The sequence below is a fragment of the Macrotis lagotis genome, chromosome X (genome assembly GCF_037893015.1).
Source record: "Macrotis lagotis isolate mMagLag1 chromosome X, bilby.v1.9.chrom.fasta, whole genome shotgun sequence".
Taxonomy (NCBI): Eukaryota; Metazoa; Chordata; class Mammalia; order Peramelemorphia; family Peramelidae; genus Macrotis; species Macrotis lagotis.
In genome coordinates this window covers 214391775-214417246 of record NC_133666.1, presented here as the reverse complement: position 1 = coordinate 214417246, position 25472 = coordinate 214391775, and the positions used below count along the sequence as shown (strand labels likewise).

General features: G+C 32.8%; 1 protein-coding gene across 3 annotated transcripts in view; it reads right to left on the bottom strand.

The window, feature by feature from the left end:
- Positions 1 to 25472, bottom strand: part of CHD1 (chromodomain helicase DNA binding protein 1) — a 123357-nt gene that overhangs the window by 70928 nt on the left and 26957 nt on the right. For all 3 annotated transcript variants that reach the window (XM_074201502.1, XM_074201504.1, XM_074201503.1), the window contains exons 4-8: positions 24770 to 24877; positions 22721 to 22788; positions 19641 to 19790; positions 18994 to 19277; positions 17590 to 17815 (exon numbers count right to left, since the gene is read on the bottom strand). In XM_074201502.1, the coding sequence (XP_074057603.1) occupies positions 17590 to 17815; positions 18994 to 19277; positions 19641 to 19790; positions 22721 to 22788; positions 24770 to 24877 (836 nt within the window). The remainder of the gene's footprint in view (positions 1 to 17589; positions 17816 to 18993; positions 19278 to 19640; positions 19791 to 22720; positions 22789 to 24769; positions 24878 to 25472) is intronic.

Genomic DNA, 25472 nt, shown 5'->3' with positions numbered 1-25472 from the left:
ATGAAAATCAATGCAAAAAAATTTAAATAAAATACTGACAATTCCATCTCAAAGATCATATACCTTAATCAAGTGGGATAATCAGGTGGGATTTATATCAGCAATGCAGGACTTATGCAATATTAGGAAAATTAAAAGTGTAATTGTCCAAATAAAAAATAAAACTATCAAAAGTCATATATCTCAATATATGTAAAAATTTGACAAAATACAAAATACATTCTTTTTCAAAAACACCAGAAAACAGGAATAGATGGAGCTTTCTTTAAAATGATATATAGTATCTATCTAAAACCATCAGCAAGCATTATCTGTAATGCACATAAGTTGGAAGTCTTTCCAATAAGATCAGAAATGAAGTTTATTTCAGAAAAGAATTTAAAGGAATTAGAATGGGTAACGAGGAAACAAAGCCATCACTCATTACAGATGCTATGATAATATACTTACATAAGAAATAAATTAAAACTAGGTAAAATAACTAATAATTTTAGAAAAGCTGCAGGTTATACAATAAACCTTCAGCATTTCTTTATATTACTGTGGGATGTATACTGGTGAAAGTCATAATAATGTGAATTCCCCTTAAACAGTAAAAGCCATGATGACATCTCCTAGCAAAAGGTTCTAGCAGTAAAGATCATTGAGTTATGTGGATCCTTAACAAAAGTTTATATTAGTGAAATATAAAGTCCCTATTAATGAAAGTTAAGAATAATGTAAACTGGAGAGTTACAGCAGTAACCCATACAAGGCCTCACATGCGTAGTACTTCAGCCAAAACAGCCCTGCTATGGCACCAAAGTGTTGGGACCCAAGCCCAGTGATGAATAGTGAGCCCCAAAATATCAGCTAATCTTAGAGTTTTTTGGGGGGAAGGGGCAAGTGTCTATGAGAATTCCAATATTTTGTCTAGCTATCTCCCTAGAACTAAACAAAATTGAGTAGCCCATTTTAATTATTAAATTACTTTTATAATCAATCTAGAATTCCTTGATCTCTTTCTTCGGAAGCAAACTGGACCCCTTATTTGGAGAAGTCTTGAATATTCCACTGTGATGGGATTTCTGGGCAAGACAATTACCAACAAAGTCCAGCAAGAAGATATCAAAAGAGAAATCACATTTATGATAATTGCAGACAATATAAAATACTTGGGAGTTAGCCTAACAAATCAAACCTATAAATTATATGAACACACACAAAAAAAACCACAAATAAAGATGGATCTAAACAACTGGAAAATGACAATTCTACCTAAGTTAATTTTATTTATAATTCAGTGACATAACAATCCAATTACCAAAAAATTATTTTATGAAACTAGAAAAAAAGTGACAAAATTCATCTGTAAGAACAAAAGGTTAAGAATGTCAAGGGAATCAATAAAAAAAAAACTGACGATGGCTTGGAAGTATCAGAACTCCAAACTGTATTACAAAGCTGTAATCAATCAAAATAATATGAAACTGGCTAAGAAATAGCCTGATGGATCACTGGAACAGAATAATACACAGTATTACAATCTAGTATTTGACAAACCCAAAGATCCCAGATTTGAGGACAAGAAATCACTGACAAAATTGCCAAGAAAACTAGAAAGCAGTTAGGCAAAAAGTACAGACAAACATTTCATGCCAAATACCAAAATAAGGTAAAAACTGTACATCATGATTAAGTCATAAAAGGTACTACTATCTTAAGCAAATCACGAGAGCATGGAATATTTTATCTGCCAGATATATATATATATATATATATATATATATATATATATATATATATATATATAGGAGTAAACAAGAGATTAGAGAGCATTTCAGGATAGAAAATGATTAATTTTGATTACATCAAACTAAAAAAAGTTTTATATAAAGCCAATGTAACCAAGATTAGAAGACAAACAGTAAACTGAGAAAAAATTTACAGCAAGTTTTTCGGATGAAGATCTCATTTCTCAAATAAATAAATAACTGATTAAAATTATTCTCCTATTGATAAATAATAAAGGATATAAACAGGCAGTTATCTAGAGTTAAATGAAAAAAACTATCTAGAATTATATCAAAAAATGCTCTATTGACTACTGATTAAAGAAACGCAAATTAAAAAGTCTGAAGTCCATCTATTACCACCACACTTAATAGACTGCCTGATATAACAGAAAAGGGGAAAAGACAAATGTTAGAAGGAATTTAGGAAAATTAGATACTAATACCAGCTACTGCTAGTGGAGTTGTGAATTGAATTAACCAATCTGGAAAGCAATTTGGAACTATATAAAAAGTATTATAAAACTGTGCATATCCTTTAAATCCAGCACTATCACTACTAAGTGTGCCCCAAAGAGATCAAAGGGGAAAAAAATATTTTAACAGATTTTTTCCCCTTTTTTTTTCCCTCTGTGGTGGCAAAGAATTAAAATTTGAAGGGATGTACATCAATTGAGGAAAGGCTGAAAAAGTTGTGTTATGTGATTGTGATGGAATATAGCACTATTATGCTATAAGAAATGATGAGCAGGATACTTTCAGAAAACCTGTCAAGATTTACAAAATAAAATGAGCAGAACCAAGAATATAACAGCAATATTGCTGGATGAGCAACTGTGAATCACTTAGTTATTCTTAGCAATACAATGATCCAAAACAATTCTGATGGGAGTCCAACTGTAAAATAAAAACTTTTTTTAACTGTCTTTACTACTCCTAATTTTTTTTTGTTTCTGTTTTACAACATGGCTAACAGGGAAGTGTTTTATATGATTGCATATTATAATTTATAAAAAATAACTTGCCTTCTCAAACAAGAGGGAGGAAGAAAATTTGGAACTCAAAAATTTTAAACCTGAATGGTAAAAATTTCTATTTACATAATTAATTTTTTAAAAAGTAAAAATTAAATCTAAGACAAAAGAAACCAAGGAAAGCAATCAGTGGAACATTTAGCTAAATGATAAGAAATAACTTTCTAAAACCATCAGCAAGCATTATCTGTAACAGGGACATGTCTGAAGTCTTTTCAATTAAATCAAGAATGAAGCAAGGATATCCATTATTGTCACTATTGAATTGAACTAGAAATGCTAACTATAACAATAACCCAAGAAATAAAAGGAATAAGATTAAGCAAAGAAGAAACAAAACTATCAAAAGTTTTGTTGATGATATATATACTTAGGAATCCAAGAGAATCAACTAAAAAACAAGATGAGACAATCAACAACTTCAGCAAAGTTGCAAGATAATCATCACCATTTCTATATCCTACCAACAAAACCCATATAAAGAAATTTCATCCAAAATAACTGCAGACAATATAAAATACTTGGTAGTCTCCCTCCAAGACAAACCCAAGATTATCCAATCATAATTATCAAATACTTTTCACATAAAGACAGAGCTAAACAACTAGAGAAAAATTAATTGTTCTTGGGTAAATTGAAGTAATAAAATAGAAATAACAATCCAATCTAAGTTAATTACTCATTATTCAGTGTATACCAACCAAAATACCAAAGAATTATTTCAAAGAGTTAGAAAAAACAGTAATAAAACTCAAATAAAAAAATGGTCAAGAATATCAAGGGAAGAAAGGCAACTAGGTGGCACAGTGGATAAAGCGCCAGCCCTGGATTCAGGAGGACCTGAGTTCAAATGTAACCATAGACCTTTATACTAGTTGTATGAATGTGGACAAGTCACTTAACTTCAATACCTCACAAAACCCCTCCCTCCCTCCCAGAAAAAGAACGTCAAAGGAATCAATTTAAAAAATGTTAAAGAAGGGGTCTTAAAAGTTCCAAATTTCAAACTATATTAAAAAGTAGAAATCATCAAAACAATCTGGTATTTGCTAAGAAATAAAGTGGTAGATCAGTGGAATAGATTATGCATACAAAAACAGTATTGAATGACCATTTAGGAACAGAACACAAAATAGGACAAAAACTGCTAGGAAAACTGAAATGCAGTTATGTAGAAACTAGCCTTATTACACTAACATCTCACAAAAAATATATAACAATTTTAGGTCAAAATGGAGTAATGATTTAGACATAAAAGGTGAGATCATAAATAAATTAGGAGATCACAGAAAAATGAAATGATCATATTTATGGATAAGGGAAGAGTTTTTGTCCAAACAAAAGAGAATTGCATGATGTTTTACTTTTTGATTTTGAAGATACTTTTAATTATATTAAGTCAAAAAGCTTTTGTACAAACAAAATCAATGCATTCAAGGAAACTGGGGGAAAAAAATTTTATAGCAAATTCCAAAGAATTGAGTGAAATTTATAAAAAATAAGAGTCATTCTCCAAATAGTAAATGTTCAAAGGATGTGAACAAGCAGTTTTTAGATGAGGAAATCAAAGCCATCTAGTCATATGAAAAAAATTATCTAAATAACTACTGATTAGAGGAAATCAAAATGAGAACAACTCAGAGGTACCACCTCACACTCAACAACTTGGCTAATATGACAGAAAAGGAAAATGTTAAATGTTGATAATATAAGAAAACTGCGAATTATGAACTGTTTGAACTATTGTGGAAAGCAATTGGAACTATGTCCAAAAGGAATCAAACTGTACATAACCTTTGATCCAGCAATACCACTACAAGTTCTGTATCCCAAAGAGAGTATAAAAAAAGGGAAGAGAGAGACTCCCCAATGGCAGAAAGAAGCCAGGCACTGTTTTAAGCCCCCCTGGCCTTCCCTCAGAACTATCATTTACCAAACCTCTTAACAGATTGTGGATCCACAGAACCCAGGGAAAAAGCAAGGAGAAGAACATTTAAAAACAAGTTCTATCACAAGGGAGAGTGGGCAAGCTGAGGGGCAGAGAGCAGAGAATCAGCACAGGGCAGTGGGATAAGGCCAGGGACTTACCTGAGAACAGTGGGGGAAGCATTTGCTGTATGCCTGGGGGGTGGATGGGAGAGTTCCAGCATAGTGGCCCAGACATCCAGCAGGTTAGCTCAGCTGGTCTGGAAGACCAGCCAAGTCTCCCTCTTTCCAGCTGAGTCCTTCACACCCCCCCCCCATTTCTACAGGGGGGGCTTGACTCTCTCTAGAACATACACAGGAATAACTCCTAGATGCTTATACCTTGCCCCATGACCCAGGCATGGGGTTCTCCTGGAACTGATTACTGACCAGGCTGATTAGCTGTCTAGCCCAAGGATCCAGCTGATCCTGCCAGGACCTTCTTATGCCCCCAGGCACAGGGAGTGGGTCACTAATCAATATCACAGACAATTCAAAGAAAGCTTCTGGCATCCCCTACTGGCCTACCCACTTCAAGTTGCTAAGCTCGGGGAGCAAGGCCTCTAGGGATCTGAATACTGAAGGTCTGTGAATCAGCTCCTCCTCCAACACAAGACCCTAGGAAAAGGACCTAAAATGAAGAAAGGCCAGCAATAAGTGGAGTCCACTGAATATTACCTTGAAGTTAAGAATATTAGCTCAGAGGAGAATATGATTTGGTGTCCAGCCCAGAAAGACTTATTAGAAGACATCAGGAAGGAGTTTAAAAAATCAAACTGAAAAACTGAGAAAAGAAACTTAAGAGAAAATTAACAAATTTCAACATGAAAACAAATCCTTTGAAAATACAATTGGATAAGTGCAAAAAAGAAAACAATTCTCTCAAAAACACAATTGGGCAAATTGAAAGAGAAAACAAGTCCTTCTGGAAAAGAATATGCAAAAGTAAATGAAAAAAAATTGTCTCTTAAAAAAAAGATTAGAATCTGATTGATGTCATGAGACAAGAAAAAATGAGACAATATTAAATACCCCAGAAAAAAAATTGAAGAAAATATAATACCTCATCAGCAAAACAACAGACCTGGAAAATAGATAAGGGAGAGACAATTTAAAAAATCATGGGACTTTCTGAAAACCTTGGAGAGGAAAAAAGCCTGGACTCCATTCTTCAAGATATAGTGAAGGAGAAGTACCCTGATTCCTGGAACCAGAGGGCAAAATAGCAACTGAAAGAATACATCGATCCCCCTCCTGAAAGGAATTTCAAGATGAAAACACCAAGGAATACTGTGGCCAATTCGAGATCTATCAGATCAAGGAGACAATCTTGCAAGCAGCCAGAAAGAAACATTTCAAATACCAAGGAGCCATAGTAAGGATTACACAAGACCTGGCTGCATCAACATTAAGGGATCAAAGGGCCCTGGAATATGATATTTCTGGGCAAGGAGTTTAGAATACAGCCAAGAATTCACTACCCAGCAAAAGTGAGCCTTTTCTTCTAGGGGAAAAAGATGGACATGTAATGAATTAGGAGACTTTCAACTTTTCCTCCTAGAAAGATCAACACTAAACAGAAAATTTGATCTTCAAACAGGAGACACAAGAGATACATGAAAAGGTAAAAAAGGGGAAAAAGAAAAAAAAAAACAATTCAATAAGATGAAAACTGGCTATATACTCACCAGGGAGAAAGATTTTCATAACTCTTGAGAAAATTAACTCTATAAGAGGGAATATACTTATCCAGAAGTAATGGACACTTATGACTTGTCTGTGACTTTGATGAAATGATTTAAAAAAAAATCTCCTTAAAAAGGGGGGGGGGGACAGTAAAAGATCGAATGGAGTAAATTATATCACATGAAGATGTTGAAAGGATCTGTTCAAAAGAGAGTAAGAAGAGGAGGTGAGAACTGCCTGAATCTTATTTTCATCAGATTTGATTCAAAGAGGGATTAACACAGGCACACTCAGTTGAGTTTAGAAACTTATCTTACCTTTCAAGTATTACGAGTGGAAAGGGGGACAGAGAGGAAAAGCAGAACAGAAGGAAAGGAAGGAAGAAGGGGCAAAGGGAAAGGGGAGGGGATTGGAAGGGTTAAGAAAGGGAAAAATACAAAGGAAAGACAGCATTGGAGAGCAATAAATAGTAATTATAATTTTAAATGTGAATGGCATGAACTCTCCCATAAAACATAAGTAGATAGCAGAGTGGACTAAAAACCAGAATCTACAATATGCTGTTTACAAGAAATCCATTTGAAAAAGAGAGATACATGTAGAGTAAAAGTAAAAGGCTGCAGCAGAATATATTATACTTCAGCTGAAGTGAAAAAGGCAAGGTAGTAATCCTTACCTCAGAAAAAGCAGTCCCCACCCCCCCCAAAAAAATCTCATTAAAAGAGATAAGGAAGGAAACTATATCCTCCTAAAAGGTACCATAGATAATTAAGCAATTTCAAAGCTAAAAATGTATGTAACAGGCGGCAGAGCATCCAAATTCTTAGAGGAGAAGCTGAATGAGTTACAGGAAGATATAAACAATAAAACTCTTCTGGTGGGAGACCTCAACCTCCATCTCTCAGATTAATGTAACCATAAAATAACCAAGAAGGAAGTTAAGGAGGTTAAAAAAAAGTGTTAGAAAATTTGGACATGACAGACCTTTGGGGAAAATTGAATGGGGATAGAAAGAAATATACCTTTTTCCCCCTGTGGTACATGGCACCTACACAAAAATTGACCATGTACTAGAACATAAAAACCTCATAATCAAATGCAGAAAGGCAGAAATATTGAATACTTCCTTTTGTGGACCATATTGCAATAAAAATCACGTGCAATAATGGGCCATGGAGAGGTAGACCTAAAACTATTTGGAAACTAAATGATTTCATTTTAAAGAATCAGGGGATCAAACAATAAATCATAGATTTAATGATTTCATCCAAGACAATGACTATAATGAGACAACGTTCCAAAACTTATGGGATACAGTCAAAGCAATTTTTAGGGATGTTATATCTCTAAATGCTTACATGAATAAAACAGAAAGAGGAAATCAATGCATGCAACTAAAAAAGTTAAAAAAACCCAAATTAAATACCAAATTAGAAATTATAAAAATTAAAGGAGAAATTAATAAAATTGAAGCAAGAAAACTCTGGAAATTTCTGATAAAAAGAGTTGATTTTTTGAAAAAAAACCAATAAAACAGATAAACTTCAGGTAATCTGATTAAAGAAGAAAGCAAAATTACTAGAATCAAAACTGAAAAAGGTGAACTCAGCACTAAAGAAGAGGAAATTAAAGTAATAATTCAGAACTATTTTGCCCAACTGCATGCCAATAAATTTGATCATCTAAGTGAAATGAATGAATATTTACAAAAATATAAATTGCCCGGGTTAAATGAAGAGGTACAAAAACCTAAATAACCCTATCTCAGAAAAAGGAATTCAACAAGTCTTCAATGAATTCCCTAGGAAAAATTCTCCAGGACTAGATGAATTCACAAGTTTATTTTATCAAACATTCAAGGAACAATTAATTGATTCCAATTCTATACAAACCCTGCCTAATTCCTTCTATGACACCAATATACTGCTGATACCTAAACCAAGTCAAAACAGAGAAAAAAAATTATAGACCAATTTCCCTAATGAATATGGATTCAAAAATCTTAAAGAAAATATTAGCAAAGTGATTACAGCAAATTATCACTAGGATAATACATTAGGTCCAAGTAGGATTTATTATGGAAATGCAGGGTTGATTCAATATTAGGAAAACTGTCAGCATAATTGACTATATCAATAATAAAAAAAAAATCATATGATTACCTCAATGGATGCTGGAAAAAGCCATTGACAAAATACAGTACTCAATCCCATTAAAAACACTAGAGTGTAGGAATAAATGGATTGTTCCTTAAGATGATAAGTAGTATCTATCTGAAACTATCAACAAGCATTATATGCAATGGGGATAAGCTAGAAGCATTCCCAAGATCAGGGGTGAAACAAGCATTCCCAAGAAGATAACAGGGGGTTAGTACCACCATTATTCAATATGTATTAGAAATGTTAGCTTCAGCAATAAGAGAAGAAAAAGAAATTGAAGGAATTAGAATTGGGAAGGAAGAAAACAAAACTCTCACTCACTCTTTGCAGATGATATGATGGTATACCAAAAGAACCCCCAAAAAATCATCTTAAAAATTACAGGAAACAATGAGCAGCTTTAGCAAAGTCACAGTATATAAAATAAACCCACATAAATCCTCAACCTTTCTATATATTATTGACAAGCTACAGCAGCAAGAGTTAGAAAGAGAAATCCCATTTAAAATAACTTCAGAAAAAAACCTTAAAAAAATTAAAATAAAATAACTTCAGACAACATAAAATACTTGGGAGTCTACCTGCCAAGGCACTCAGACACTCTATGAAAACAACTAAAAAACAGTTCACACAAATAAAATTAGATCTAAATAACTGGGCAAATATCAATTGTTCATGGATAGGTCAAGCCAATATAATAAAAACAACAACTCTATCTAAAATAAACTACTTATTTAAAGTCGTACCAATTGAGCTTTCAAAAAATTTCTTTAGTTAGAAAAAACTAATTAAATTCATATGGAGCAGCCAAAAAAAATAAAAAAACAGTATCTAGGGATTTAATTTAAAAAAAAATGCAAAACAAGGTGGTTTAACCTTACCAGATCTAAAATTATATTATAAAGCTTCAGTCATCAAAACTGTTTGATGCTGGCTAAGAAACAGAGTGATAGGATCAGTGGAATAGATTAGGTGCAAAAGAGAGAGCAGGAAATGATTATACTAATCTGTTATTTGATAAACCCAAAGGAGTTCAGCTTCTGGGATAAGAATTTACTCTTCAATAAAAAAAAAAAAACTGCTCGGAAAAGCATGGCAGAAACTAGGATTAGACCAACATCTTCACACACTATACATACTAAGATAAGATCAAAATGGATGCAGAATTTAGTCATAAAAGGCAATATTATAAGCAAATTAGAAGAACAAGGAAGAGTTTACCTGACAGATCTATGGAAAGGGAAGCAGTTTTATGACTAAGGAAGAGATGGAGAACATCATTAAAAATAAATAATTTTGATTACATTAAATTAAATTAAAAAGCTTCTGCACAAACAAAAACACTGTAAACAAGATCAAAAGAAAGGTAGTAATTGGGAAACAATTTTTACAACTAGTATTTCTGAACAAAGGACTCATTTCCAAAATATATAGAGAACTGATTCACATTTATTAAAAAAAAAAAAAGCCATTTCCCAATTGACAAATGGTTAAAGGATATGCAAAGGCAATTTACAGATGAGGAAATCAAAGTGATCCATAGTCATATAAAAATTGCTCTAAATCATTACTTATTAGAAAAATACAAATTAAAGCATCTCTGAGGTACCACCTCTTTCCTCTCAGACTGGCCAATATGACCAGAAAGGATAATGATCAATGTTGGAAGGGATGTAGGTAATCTTGGACACTAATGCATTGTTGGTGGAACTGTAAGCTCATCCAACCTTTCTTGAGGGCGATTTGGAATTATGCCCAAAGGACAATCAAAATGTGCATACCCTTTTGATCTAGCACTAACTGGGTCTATATCTTGAAGACATCACAAAAAAGTAAAAATCTCAATATACAAAAATATTCATAGCAGCACTATTTGTATTGGCAAAGAATTGGAAATCAAGGGGACGTCCATCAATTGGGGAATGGCTAAACAAATTGTGGTACATGTATATGAAAGGAACACTATTGTTCTATTAGAAATGGGATTTCAGAGAAGCTTGGAAAGACTTGCATGAATTGATACTGAGTGAGATGAGTGGAACCAGAACACTGTACATCCTAAGAGCAACAGGGGGGTGATGATCAACCTTAATGGACTTGCTCACTCTATCTGCAATAATCAGGGGACAATTCTGGGAGATCTGTGATGAAAAATACCATCAGTATCCACAGAAAGATCCATGGAATTTGAACGAAGACCAAAGATTATTATCCTCAATTTAAAAAAAAAAGTTTTCTTAAGCATTACATAATTTTGCTATCCCTAATATTTTCTTTCTTCCTTAAGGATATATTTTTCTCTCAACACATTCAATATTGTTCTATGCATATCATGGAAACAATATAAAAAAACTATCAGACTGCCTTCTGTTGTGGGGAAGGGGGAAAAAATTGCAAAATTCAAAACCTTGCAAAAAATTGACTAGCACAAACTATTACTGTATATAATTAGAAAACAAAATATTTATATAAAAAAGGGAAAAGGACCTACTTATACAAAAAACAGCAATTTCTTGTGATGGCAAACAATTGGAAAGAGAGGATGCTCATCAACTGGGAAATGGCTGAATAAACTGTGGATTATGATAGAATATTATTATCCCAAAAGAAATGATGTAGGAGGTTTCAGAAAAACCTGGGAAGACTTATATGAATTGATATGAAATGAAATTAGCAAAACCAGAAGAACATGGTACATAGTAACAGCAATATTATAAGGACCATCAATTGTGAAAGACTAAGCTACTCTGATCAAGACAATGATCCCAGACAATCCTAAAGAATCCATGATGAAAAAAATACTATTCTCTTTTCAGAGAAACTGATGAACTCTGAATGCAAACAGAGGTTTTTTTAGCTTTTAAAAACTATCTTTACCGTTTTATTTTCCAACTTGGTAAATATGGAAATGTGTTTTATATAACCTCATGTAAAAACAAATCCTTTTCAAGGAGTAGGGAGGGGTGGGAAAGAGGAAAAGAATTTGGAACTCAATTTTAAAAATAATTGTAACAATTTGGAAATATTTAATGAAATAGAAATAATTAAAAAATAAAACAGAATGACAAAATGGCAATAACTACCAATCTAAACACTCCTTTCATCACTTTAAAATTTTATTATTAGAATATACAAATGTAAAGGGCATTTAGGTGTAAGAAAATAAATATTCTGGAAAAATGAATTCAACAGCTACCTTATTTTTACATTTATATAACTAAAATGACGGGTATAAAAATGTCAGATCTCACTGTACTTGATAAATATAGATATAAATATGCATTAGCTCTATATATTCAATATCTTTTAAACCACATTTACAAGTCACTGGTAAGTGTGTTTATAAAGAGACAAGTATATGTATATAATGTTTATATGTGATAAAAATCACGTACAGAATAAATGCAGAAAGGAGTTATAATCTATCGTGGTGAAGGAAGGAGTATTCATTCTAATAAAATCAAGAAAAAATAAAGGTCTATTTACAGACAAAAGTTTCATTAACTAATCAAATTATGCAAATTCTTGTCTTCCTTGCCTCTAGAAGCTCCTCAAATCCAGATTAATACTACTGGAGATATAGCTTCCTTAACAATAGTTCTGATTAGGCCACTGTACTAAATAAAAAGCAGTTAACTAGTCCTTTCCCAAAGTAGGGACAGAAGAGAGCAGCTGATAATCACAGGTTAATACAGTAATCAGGCGATTAACCAATACTTCAAAAGACCAGTGGTCCAGATTGAATGCCCATGGATTGTGCCTGGCAATATGGAATGGTTAAGTGAGATTAAAATACATAGGAGGAAAAACCACAAAAGATATTAGATATAGATAGTAATTGAGAAAAACCAGGAAAAGCAAGTAAATGATAGCAGTTAAGCTTAGATTTCCTTTTATGCTGACCTTAACATAACCCTTTCCCCTTCCTATTATTTGGTGAGTGAACTATGACACTTTCCTTTCTGCAAGGAAACTTTCATGGGTCTTAGCACTTAAGTTTGGGGAGGTACTGCTTTTGCTGATTTTTTTAAGGGTTAGTAGAAACATGGATAGGTTCAGGTTACAACTGATATAAACTGCTGTTTGAGTTTAGTTAAGACAATCTCTTTCTCCAGCATCCAATGAAATGTTCTTTGGAAATGTTACTGTATTTAACACCTAAATGAATCATAAAAACTAGGAACTGCTTTAGATCCTTGACAGAGACAGGTATATCACCACTTCAAGACAGTTTCTAATTCTTAGACAATATTTATCCTCTTCTTCAAGAAGTAAGCTATGTTCTAGGCTCATGCAGACTATTTGGGTATACTATTAAAATATGCTATTAAAAGTACACCACATTACCCTGAGGTCCAGTAGATCTTGAAAAATGTGATTCAGCCGGGTGTGATGACACACGCCTGTAATCCCTGCTACTGGGAAGGCTGAGGCTGGTGAACCACTTGAGCTTCCGAGTTCTGAGCTGCAGTAGGGGTAAAGCTGATCAGGAGTTAGCACTAAGTCCATTACCATTATGGTGAACACCCAGGAGCACAGAGACCACCAGGATGCTTAAGGAGGAGTGCACCAGCCCAGGTCGGAAACGGAGCAGGTCAAAGCTTCCGTGCCGATCAGCAGTGGGATCAGGCCCCTGAGTGGTCATTGCACTTCCAGCCTGGGCAAGATAGGGAGACCCAGTCTCAAAAAGAAAAAAATGAAAGAAAAAAGAAAAGGAAAAGAAAAGAAAAAGAGAAGAAAAGAAAAAGAAATAGAAAAATGTGGTTCATAGATCTCTGGGATAAAACAATTACATTGCTTGGTCCCAAAATTATGAGCACATATAGTTTTGGGTTGCTTTTTTTTTAAAGTAAGGAGTGGGAATTCAGATCTGATACTTAATTAGTATAAGGTATTCATATCAAATAAATGCAGATCTGCAACTATTAAGCAACTCAAGAGTCATTTTAATATATTAATATAATATATATATAAAATATAACATTATAACATATAATTAATAATATCTCTTAATATCCCAATGAAATTAAGTGACTTTCTAAGCAAAACCTGAACCTAGGTCTTTCAGATTCTTAAGTCTCACTTTCCATAAACTATGCCACACTTACTCTCATTCTTATGGAATGCCACATTCGCTCATATTTATTGGAAAACTACTTTCAACTCATTCTCTTTCCAAACTCTTATCTGATTACAGACCCTCAAAGTATGGGCTTGGGAATAAAGTAAATTGTACTAATTGGAATAAGACAATAGAAATTAATATCTTAGTGATAGTCACATAAGATGACAGTGTTCAGACAACAAAAGTCATGACAAGAGCATAATTCTCTCTCAGTCCATCCCATAATAAACAAGAAAAAAACTTGGGTTAGGTAGGTCAGATATCAGGCATGCCTTTATGAATTCAGAAGGCCTCAGTTTCTGAACCCATAAAAGTTTAGATGTGATCTGATGAGCCAGGAGCACCAAAGGCTTGACAATGGTACAGTAAAATGATCAAAGAGGAAGTAGTATTTATATCTCTATTGAACTGACAATATCCTTAAAGTATTTGTTATCAGTATGAAAATTTTGCATTAATAGAAAAGCTAAAGTTGACTGGTTGCTATGTCACCCCAGTTACTTTAGCATAAGGAGATTCTTCAAAACTCAACTGGTAGTCATTTAAACCAGTCATTTGATTTCCAAAAGGATAAAGAATCAAAAGAGGTTAGTTAACATTCAGAGAAATGAGATTAGTATATACTTATGAGGAAGGGATTCACTCCCCTGAGGTCTGGTCAGCAGGAGTGACTCCTTGAATGAGTATCAGCACTATGAGAGAATATACCAGCTCCAGAAAAATCCATTTTATTCATTTACAATTGCTGCAGTTTCTCAAATGCATGCGTGACTTTTAGGGTCTGGCTATGCAACATGCAGTGATGCAGGAATTCATTTCTTCTCATGAGTTCTCTTCCATCTCCATTGAATCCTCACTTGGTAATTTCACCAGTTCTTCTAAGTTCAATTATCAGTTCTACTTGATCTGTATATACAGTACAAGTCTCTCCTAAACAACTAAATTCTAGTAAACTTCTTTTTAGATCTCTCAAATCCAGTGTCCTACAGCTGTCTCAAAAATCAAAAAAGTCCTCCATAACTCACACTATCTTTCCACTGATCCATCTTCCAAACATCTTTGTTAGTTAATGACCAAGGTACCATGACATCCTTTCATTCACCCAGGTTTGGAACCTTAGTGCCATCTTAGACTTCCCTGTTGAACTCAATGGACATAATTATTTTGCCAAATCTTGTGATTTCTTTAAAACATTTCTGTTTATATAACTACTAACACCTCATTCAGACCTTTATTATCTCTAGCTTGGATTACTGTAACATCTTTCTAATTGTACTTCCTGTCTCAAGTCTCCATATTCTAACATGGTTGCCAAAGCTGTTTTCCCAAATATAGATATGACCATGTCATAAACATCCTACTACTCCCTGATCTCCTGACTCAAAGAACTCTCCATGGCTCCCTGAATATCCTAAGCCAAATATATATTTCTCTGTTTAGGATTTAAAGCTCTTAAAGAAATTTTTGTCTTCCTACCTTTCCAGTCTCATTACACTTCACAACCTCTATGGTTCAGTGATAAATAGCTTAACTGTTGCTCCTCACATATTGAAGACTTTGTATTGCTTGTCCTAGTGTTTGGAATTCTGTTTCTAATCTCTGATTAGAATTCTCAGCTTCCTTAAAATTTAAGTGATGCCTCTAAAAACCTTTCCCAATCTTTACAGCTGCTAGTCCTTTTCTTTCTAAGGCTACTTATTTTCCATCTAATCTGTAATCAACCAGTTTGTACCCATTTATGTATAATTTATCACATCAATTAAAATGCAAACTCCCTGAGAACAGGGAATACTTTTTGTACTTTATTTCTGCTAGCCAATGCTTAGCATAATGTTGAAACAAAGGCAGCATTCAATAAATGCTTGATTTGTAGCCTTAATAAAAGTCTATTTGAGGTCCTCTATAAATGGACTTTACTTATTATCCCCACTATTTATAGATTCAAGATATTAATTGAAATAGCTGAGAATTGTCCATAAAATTCAAAGTACAGAAATAACTCTTTTGTAACATATTACATCCATTTCCTTGGGGTGTACCATGATGAGGCATTAGATTCATGGTCTTCTGCAAGGTAAGGTCTGGTGGGAAAGTGGTAAGAGGTCATGAAGCAGACCACGAAGTGGGCCAATGTAACTGAAGCAGAGGCAGCAGATTCTTCAAACAAGTCTCAATCTGGGTAAATTCATAAATGATAACTGCTGTTCATAAATTATGAGGAGCCAATTATTGATGGATAGCATGAGTGAGCCCTTTAAAGAAATGTTCGGTAAGGCTGGGCTAATTCAGTAAGAAGGGGAATTCTGAAGAAGACAATAAAGAGATACTTTGCTCTCCTTCCCATCCCCATTCTTATTCCCAGGAAATGTAAATCTTGTGACTAGTACCTTTCCATAAATGGGCAGCCTCCACTTACTTTCCTCTCTCTCTCAACTTCCTACATACACACCATTCAATGAAAACTGCTATCTTCAGGGTTGTGATCTCTTAATTACCAAACCTTATGGTTTTTTTCTCAGTTCCAGCAGCCTTTGACATTGTGAATCACCTTCTTCTCCTTTAATACTCTCTTTCCACAGATACTATTCTCTCCTGATTTTCCTTCTCCCTCTCTAACTGCTCCTTCTTAGTATTATTTGTTAGTATTATTCACGTATGCTTCAGTAAACTCCAGTGAATCCATATCACCTACAGAATCAAATATGTTCTAAGCCCTTCGTAATCAGCTCCCTCCTTTCTCAACTTTTTAGTTTTCTTACATTTTACACTCCTTCACTGACTCAACACCATTTCATCTCCTGATTCCAGTAATATAAACTGGTTGTCCCCCATGGATGGTTATCTCCTCTCATTTCCACTTCTTGGTTTCCCGGCTTCCCCGCTATACCCCTAACTCCTACAGGAAACCTTTCCAATTTCGAATTTTTGTGCCTTCTCTTGACTGCTTAATTCTAATGTATCCTGTACATTAAGTTCATGTGTACAATATAATTTCTAGTCATTCAATAAGCATTTATTAAGTTTATCATGTGCCCAGAACTGTATGCTATGCTTTGCCTATGACTATGAATTCTTTCCAAATAGGAATTTTTACCTTTTTTTTGTATCTGCAGGATTAGCACAGTATCTGGCATACATTAATTAGATACTTAAATGATCTTTATGGACTGACAACCTAGGCGTCTCCATTCCCTAAAGGGAATAGAAGGCCTGACTGAGTTCTTGAATGAAAAATTTACCAGCAATGAAGAGATTCATGTAAATCCTGGTTCATCTCTTACAGAAATGTTCTAGAAAGGATTCTTTTGGGGAATGGATTGTGCATTCAATAGGTTATCTCCAAACACCCAATAGGTATTTTCTAATTCTGACATTCTTTGAACTGGATATTCTTGATTCAGTACAAGTTCATCTAGAAGATGGTGGATTCTAACAGATTACAAAAGAAAAGCCTGTCTACATTCCTGTAGATGTATGTTCAAACAATTTGCTGTTGGCCACAATCCAAAGAAATTAAGTATACTGAATTCTAAGTGTCCAGGTGGTCTTATTACATTGAGAAAAGAATGACTGAGGGCTTTTTCTTTGCTTTTATTTTCCTTTACATTTCATCCTAGATACAAGAATGCCAACAGTATCTCTTATCTAAATAGAATTAATTGCACCACCTTCATTTCCTTTACTATTTAGTTTATTATATAAATAATAAACAGTATTAATTAATTATAAGTAATCTATTTTAAGTGAACATGACATTTGATGATTTTTCATCCAAAACTTTTATCAAGAACACTTAGTTGTATACATGATTAGTACATTTAATTAAGACTAGAAAATATACTCACCATCGTTTGGTTTCCTGATCTTTCTTCTTGTAATTGTCTAATTTTTTCATTCCTTTCACATTCTGTTGTTTTAGGGTTTCTTCAGTCTCCCAAGTATTATGGATATGGGACCATCCTTTCCACTTAATTAAATACTGGATCTCTCCTGGTTCCTTAGTCTTTTCATATCCAGCATTGGGGTCACCATCTGCTTCAACTGCATAGATGGTTGTAGTAGCACCAGTTGCTGAAAACATAAATAACAAAGTTTTCATATTATGTTTATCATATTATTAAATATACTATGGCTATGTGATATGTATATGAGTACAAGTATATGTATTTATGAGTATATAACAACCATAGGGTTAAGTAAAACCTCTTCTAACTTAAGAACGCTGTTTTGGATTCAAATTAAGAATTCTGTAAGATTTTGTTTAAAAAATATTTACTTCCTTATTTTAAAATGGTCGTTAAATAAACAAGAAGGACAAATTAATGGAACCAAAACAAATCATATAAACTAAACATCTAAATAATTTTAAAACTTTTGTAGCACAGATACTATACATCAGGACAATATGGAAATTTACAAGTATGGATCAAGTTCCATTTTCCAAGGATCAACTAAGAATGTGACTTTTCAGTGACTTCCAATTTTTCAGGCCACTTCAAATGTAGTTACAAAATTTCACAAAATTCAAATTACAATTTAAAAAGTTTTTGAGGCCAGCTAGGTGGAGCAGTGGATAGAGCACTGGCTCTGGAGTCAGGAGGACCTGGGCTCAAATCTGAACTCAGACAATAATTGCCTAGCTATGTGACTTTGGCCAAGTCACTTAACCCCATTGCCTTAAATATAAATCAAAATTTTTTTAAAAAAATTTTCAACTTAATTTATAAACATCAAAGAGTATTTCTAGAGTTTTGCTTCAAAGAATCTGAACTCTATTTTCTTTTCTTGTAATTTCAACAAACGAGAAGTTTCAAAGCTTTATCTCAAGATAAAATTAATAATACTGATATTTTACATTTGCATAGTAAAAAATGGCAATAAACCAAATGTTGGAAAAATCAAGGTGAAAGAAATTACGCTTATCACTATCTTCCTATTACCATTTCAAAACTATAAGAAATTCAAATAACTTCAGTATTTTAAAATTTTTCATTAATCTCAACATATGAGGTAGAGAGTATGATAGTATTTTCTTTTATAGAGAATACTCAATATTAACTTAAGTACTTTTCTCAGGCAAATAGCAAACCATAAAATGGTAAGGACAAGAAGATAAAGATATGCTTTCAACTACAGAATGTGAAGAATATAGTGAAATATTCACTGGAGTAAAACTATATCCAACAAAATAAGATTTAAATTGTTCCTCCTTTGGTCTGTACTCAAGTTGAGTAAATAAATAAAAATACCTCCTTTTCTTCCAATCCTACTGTCCATAAACCTTTCTATTGTTTCAAATTCATCTTCTTCTGGTTGGGGAACATCTTCTCCACAAACCTCCAATAAATCATCTGAATCTGTTTTCATTTCTTCATCTTCCTTATAACTAACATTAACTGTTGCCTGGCGACGAGAACCTCTTTTATCATAATCATCGTCATCATCATCATCATCATCATCATCATCATCTTCAGATGAATCAATCTGTCTCTTCTTCTGTCCAGAGATCTTCTTTCCATTTTTTGCTTTAGTTCTATATGAAATGCAAAATAAAATGCAGGTGTTTTGAAGGACAGTATTTTAGTTAAAAGGTAGCATGGCAAAGAGGAACAAGGGCAAGCATCAGAGTCAGTAAACTTGGGTTCAAATTCTGTCTCTGATATGCACTTGCTATATGGTCATGTAACTAAGGTAATTAAAGAAGTTGATAATTTGCATCCATTCAAGAGATTTCACACTAGGAGGTCACAATATCAATGACATCAAAGTTCCTGATCCACAATTCCCCCCAAAAGGCTTAATGCTAAGAGAAAAATATCTTATGTACAGAGGAATTACTATCTCTGACAAGTAAAGATTTTAATATCATATCAAATTAGAAAATAATGATTTTTACCTGATTTGAGGTTTCCTGCTTTTGACTTTATTTTTTGGCTCATAGTCAGATTCACTTTCATCACAACTGCTTTTTTCTCTTTCTTCTTCTGATTCAGAATCTGAACCTGTCTGGGAAGGAGATCCTGACCCTGACATCTGCCAATCTTCACTGCATATGTTAAAGAAATAATTTGTGTTAGTGTTCAGATTTTTAAATGGTCATATATAAGCTACTATCTGACATAAATTATGCTTGCCTTAAATATGGTTTCTATATTTCTAAGAATCTTATAATAAAGGAAACCTTTTTTTAAAGAATGAAGCATAAAAAAAATCTAGGATAGTATATAAAATGCCACTATTTCCAATTTAATTAGAATTTGGAACTTCCATTCAAAAACTTTTTTGTGCAATTATGCAATTTAATATCTTTTAAATACTACTTTATTCAAGTCTCTTGGGATATAAAACCAGATATTATATAATCCTGGTTTCTCTCTCTCTCTCTCTCTGGTTTTTGCAAGGCAATGGGGTTAAGTGCCTTGCCCAAGGCCACACAGCTAGGTAATTATTAAGTGTCTGAGGTCAGATTTGAACTCAGGTATTCCTGATTCCAGGGCCAGTGCTCTATCTACTGTGCCACCAAACTGCCCCTAATTTCTGTTTCTCAAGGAGCATGTGTATAATATATATATTATATATAAATAACCTAAGCTCCTATTGACATTTTCCTGAATTTCCCCAAAGAATTTTATACTGAATAAGGCAAATCCTGCATTTCTAACTAAAGACATATTTTGAACTACCTAACTACAAACAAAATATATGACAGATTACTATGGGTCTTTTATTTTTCAAATTTAATTTGGAATTTGAGTATTTTGGGTTTCCTCTGAATTGCCATTTTAATAAATGATATGATAAGTTAGATTTAAAGTTAATATGCCCCCCAAGAAATAAAATAAAGTTAATATGTGCTAATGCTGCTAGAGTAAAAGCTATTTCTACTAAACATAAAAGTATATATTTACTTTAAAAACATTAGTGATGCATGTCTGTCAAGACACTGATGGTTCTATTCAATTCTAGGAAATTCCTTAATTTACAATTTCTTTTTAACTCTGCATTATCTCCCCTGGAAGTGAATGTTATGTCAAGGTATCTTGGAAATGATCTGACAGCATTCAGCACATGCTACCTTCAATTTTTGTTACCATAGAAAAAAGGTATCCTTTGTCAATAATTATTCACTTTCTCCCCTAACAATTTCCCATAAGTTACTCTTCATATTATTTTCTCAAGTAAACCATTAAGAAACTTAAGAAAGCAGTATATCTAAAAATTTAACTAACCCCAAAGTTCTCTTTTAGCCTCAAGTACGATGATCAGTAAATTATCAAATTATATGCCTCTTCATATACAGTTGTGAACAGAACATGCTATATTGCGTCCCACAATAAACATAAACGCTAATCATTTTCATAACAAGTTGGGCATAGTTTCTCGTGAGAAAATAAACTATCAATATTTTTGAAGGCAAGGGAAAAGGAGAAGGGAAAAGAATAAGCATTTAGGATAATAAATGGAATACTATTTTCACAGTTGAAACTCACAACAACCCTGAGTGGTAGGTAATCATCCCCATTTCACAGCTGAGAACACTAAAGTAAACAAAGATATAAAGTGCCTAGTGTCACACACCTTTATAAATGTCTGAGGCTGTAATTGAACCCAAGTAAGATCTTACTGATTCCAGGTCCAGCACTCTTACCTACTTAAGTCACCCACTTGACCCTGTAAGAAAAGGCCAGTTCTCTAGTCATGAGTATCCTAATTTTAGAACAAAAATCAGTCAAGCTCTCTATTCATGGATATAATGAAGTAACAAAAACAAGAATCACTGATATTACTATTTTCCACCGATAGGTCAAAAGTGTGTTTTATAAGGAAAAAAAAAGTAAAAAAAAGAAAAGGAAGAGCTACAGAAAAGAGTGAATATGGTCATATATGGCAGACTATCAAAACTAAATGCTTCAGAAATATTCTATGCCACAAGTCATCTAACTATTCTAGAGCTTCTTGCTTTTTAAGGAAAAGTTAGCAGCTAAGGAAAACATAATGCAGTCTTAGTGGGACAACTTAAAATAAGCACATCATTATACCTCAAAGACTATTTAAATATCCACCAAGGTCCTTTTAGTCAAAAGGCTAAAGCTACAATATAGTTCTATTTCCTCCACAGATAAGTTGAGCAATCATGACCTTAATGACTTGACAAGGCCTTATCACCTTTGTAAGGTAATGTGGTGCAGTGATGTACATGAAAGTCCTCAGATACTTAAAGATAACTTTGTTAGATTTCTTAAGATTAGAATTGCTATGCTTTTCCCCAGAGGTCAAAATCAGGAACAAAAGATAAAAGTTCTAAATTAGGTTTGATACAAGGAAAGGCATGCTTATGTATAAAACTAGCTAAAGATAAAAGGGTCACCCCTTCATAAGAAGTAGAAGCCTCTTCACTGAAAGTCCTCAAGCAAAGATTTGAGGAAAACTTCCTGATTCTTATTCATATATAAGAATTATATTAGGAGGTCCCATTGGTTTCTTCCAATTTTGTTATTCAATATAAATAAATTTCCATTATATTATCATCAGTGTTAAGTAAGGTTTCTTAAACTGTAGGTAGACACTCACATAAGGTTGGGAGGAAGTTCTGAAGGGGTCAGGAGATCAGTAAGTTAGTTATCTAAACAGATGAACATAAAGGAATAAACCTTCATGTCATCCAAATAACACTTCTTTCCCTCTAGCTGTTAAGATTCCTGGGATAGTATGGCAAAAAAAATTAATGTATAACTTTTATTAATGAGGAAGGAATGTGTGCAATGAAATGGAGAGAGCTGCAGAAACCCTCAGAGGCAGTAGAGAAAAAAATAAGAACTATTTAAAGTAATAACTATCAATATGAATCTAAAGCTATTTGTCACACAGACACACAGACACACCCACACACCCAGACACACACCCTCCCCTCATTACTACTAGCATTTGCTAGGTGTAAAGTTAAATAAAGTTATGTTGATTAAAAAGACATCCTACTCTTTATGTTTTTTCCTCTTGACCTCACTGGATGACTCATCTTCAGAATCTTCACTGCTAGAGGAATCCTACAAAGAGAAAAATATATTACAATGAAAACTAGTATCATGAGGTTTCATTTCAATGGTAATTCTAAGTACTTAATGGTAGAAATTTTAAAAGAGATGAGATTTCTAAATTAAAGTTTAACTTATTGTCATATACTAAGTCCTGAGTGATAATATGTGTAAAATGTTCATGAAATTCTAACACACTACTTTTTCTTCCCCCATCAAGAGTTCCCTAACTGTATATACTACCAAAAATCTTCACAAAAGTCTTTAAAGATAAATTAAATATTTTAATAATTGGTAGCTGCATCTCTGTCTTATCTCTCTTCTGAGCTAAAATGAATTTTAAACTATCAGTTATCCATGATGGGAAAAATACTTAAACATAAAAATATGGTCTTCAGCAATTCAGATCTTTTAAATGATTTCTCTCTCTAATCCAGTCATAAAAAGAATTTCTAAAAGATATTAGCTCAGTTCTGTCTGTCAGATTTTTAATTTAGCAAATTGTTTAGAGAATCACAGTAAATTAAAAACTGATGGGTCTAATAAAAACCAAAATAGGTGATAATATGTATGTTTAAATGCATGTGTATATTACATATAAAAATTTGTAGGCATTTTGAGGGAAGCAGGGTGGTTTAAAGTAATTCTTTTAAAATTGAACATTTAATTCCAGAAGAGATAAACAGAAAACAAGCATTCTTATGCCATCTTTGGATTTCAATTATATTAATTTTCTAAAAATTAATTGATATTATTAACTTGTTTAATAAAACTAAGATAAGAATTTGGAATGAGAAATACAAAATTTTTCAAATGAAATACAAATGAGTTATCAAAAAGTATAATTTTCAAGAAATATATAGGTGTACTACTAGTTTTAAAGATGAAAATTAAACTGATTTGCAAGAATTATTTTGTTTTTTCTATCCTACTTTAGAGTAGAAGTTTGTGGTTTAAAAGCTTATCTAGGAGCGGCTAGGTGGCGCAGTGGATAAAGCACCAGCCCTGGAGTCAGAAGTACCTGGGTTCAAATCCAGTCTCAGACACTTAATAATTACCTAGCCATGTGGCCTTGGGCAAGCCACTTTAACCCCATTTGCCTTGCAAAAAAAAAAAAAAAACCCTAAAAAAAAGCTTATCTAAATTTTCTGAAATAATTATTGTGATATTGTGATACCTGGAATTCCACTTCCTTATAAATTCCCAAATGAAAGAAGAGAACTGATAACTTAAATACACGTTAAGTCATAGTTAATAGAATTGTTAGCTTAAACATGTTAAGTCCTAGTCAATTCAATTTTACAAATGAAATGAATTGTAAATGTGCTAGCAACCATATAACCTTTATGTAAGAAAGTAGCATATAGGCTAGATCTTAAAACTTTGTATGGTTTTGCTAGTGTCTATTCTTTTTAATTACTTAAATTTAATATATTATACTTGATCACAGTATCAGTGATTTAAAACTGAAGGGATTTTAAGAGATTCATCTAAACCAGCTTCTTCATTTCATAAATGAGAAAACTGAGGTTCAGTGGGGTCAAATGATTTTGCCATAAGTCAGTCATACAGGTTTAAGTGGCACAGCTGGAATTCAAACCAGGCCCCCTGCCCTCAAATTCCAAATATGGTATTCTTTTAATAGCAATAAGATGTCTCAAAAAATGGGTTAAGAATTTAATGAAGAAATCAAGTTTCCAAAAATGTTCATTCCATTTTTCAAATGTAGTCAAGGTCCAGAAGGTAGCATCATCAACCAAGATTAGCCAAATGTGTTCTGTAAATCATGGTTTAGACACCTTGAATTTAAATCCAAAAGAATATATAAATGTATACTAAAGGAAACATATGACCAATACCTTTTTAAAGTGCAATTATTTCTCCAACTAGTCTTTCTAAATATATATGTACTATAAAATACACACTATATTTTCTAAATATATACTATAAAATACCATATAAAACTATAAAATATTATCTTATGAAAGTTCACCTCTTCTGATCCACTATTGGAGGAAGTTTGTTGCTGTTGTTGCTGCTGTTGCTTTCTAAGCATTGCAGATCTTTGGACAGCCAGAATACTAGGATTTGATTTCCAAAACTAAAGAGAGAAAAATATTAAATAGCAAAGTATAAAAAGTTTGCATAATTAATATTTAAATTATATAAAAAGCAGAGGAATAAGTACATTTTCTCTCATAGAATTCATCGTTCTAAATACTTAGACTAAGTCAAAACGTGAACATAATAGGTACAGGACAGTTTATCAAACTGCACTATAACTGAAGATATAATTTTAGTAGTAAAAATACTGACGACAATATGTCAACTTTCAAAAAAATTATTACAAATAAAAATTATGTATAAAAAACTGATAGTTTTACAAACCAATATAATACTATTTAAAATGAAACATCCAAACATTTTAATGTCAGCTTTTTTGATTATAAAAATTATATCAAGTATCTCAAGAGAAACTGAATTTGCTTAGATTTTTCCTGCTATTGATTATTTAATGAATCTAAATATAGAAAAAGAAAAACTTTTGAGGTTGATAGATGAGATGAACTTACACAATGCTTTCTAGCCCTTATTCATTAAGAATTAATTAATAAATAGTTTCAGAGGAAAAGGAACAATTATGTGTCATATCTGAAATATGCAATACCTGTGTCCCCATATTTACAATGCAAGGA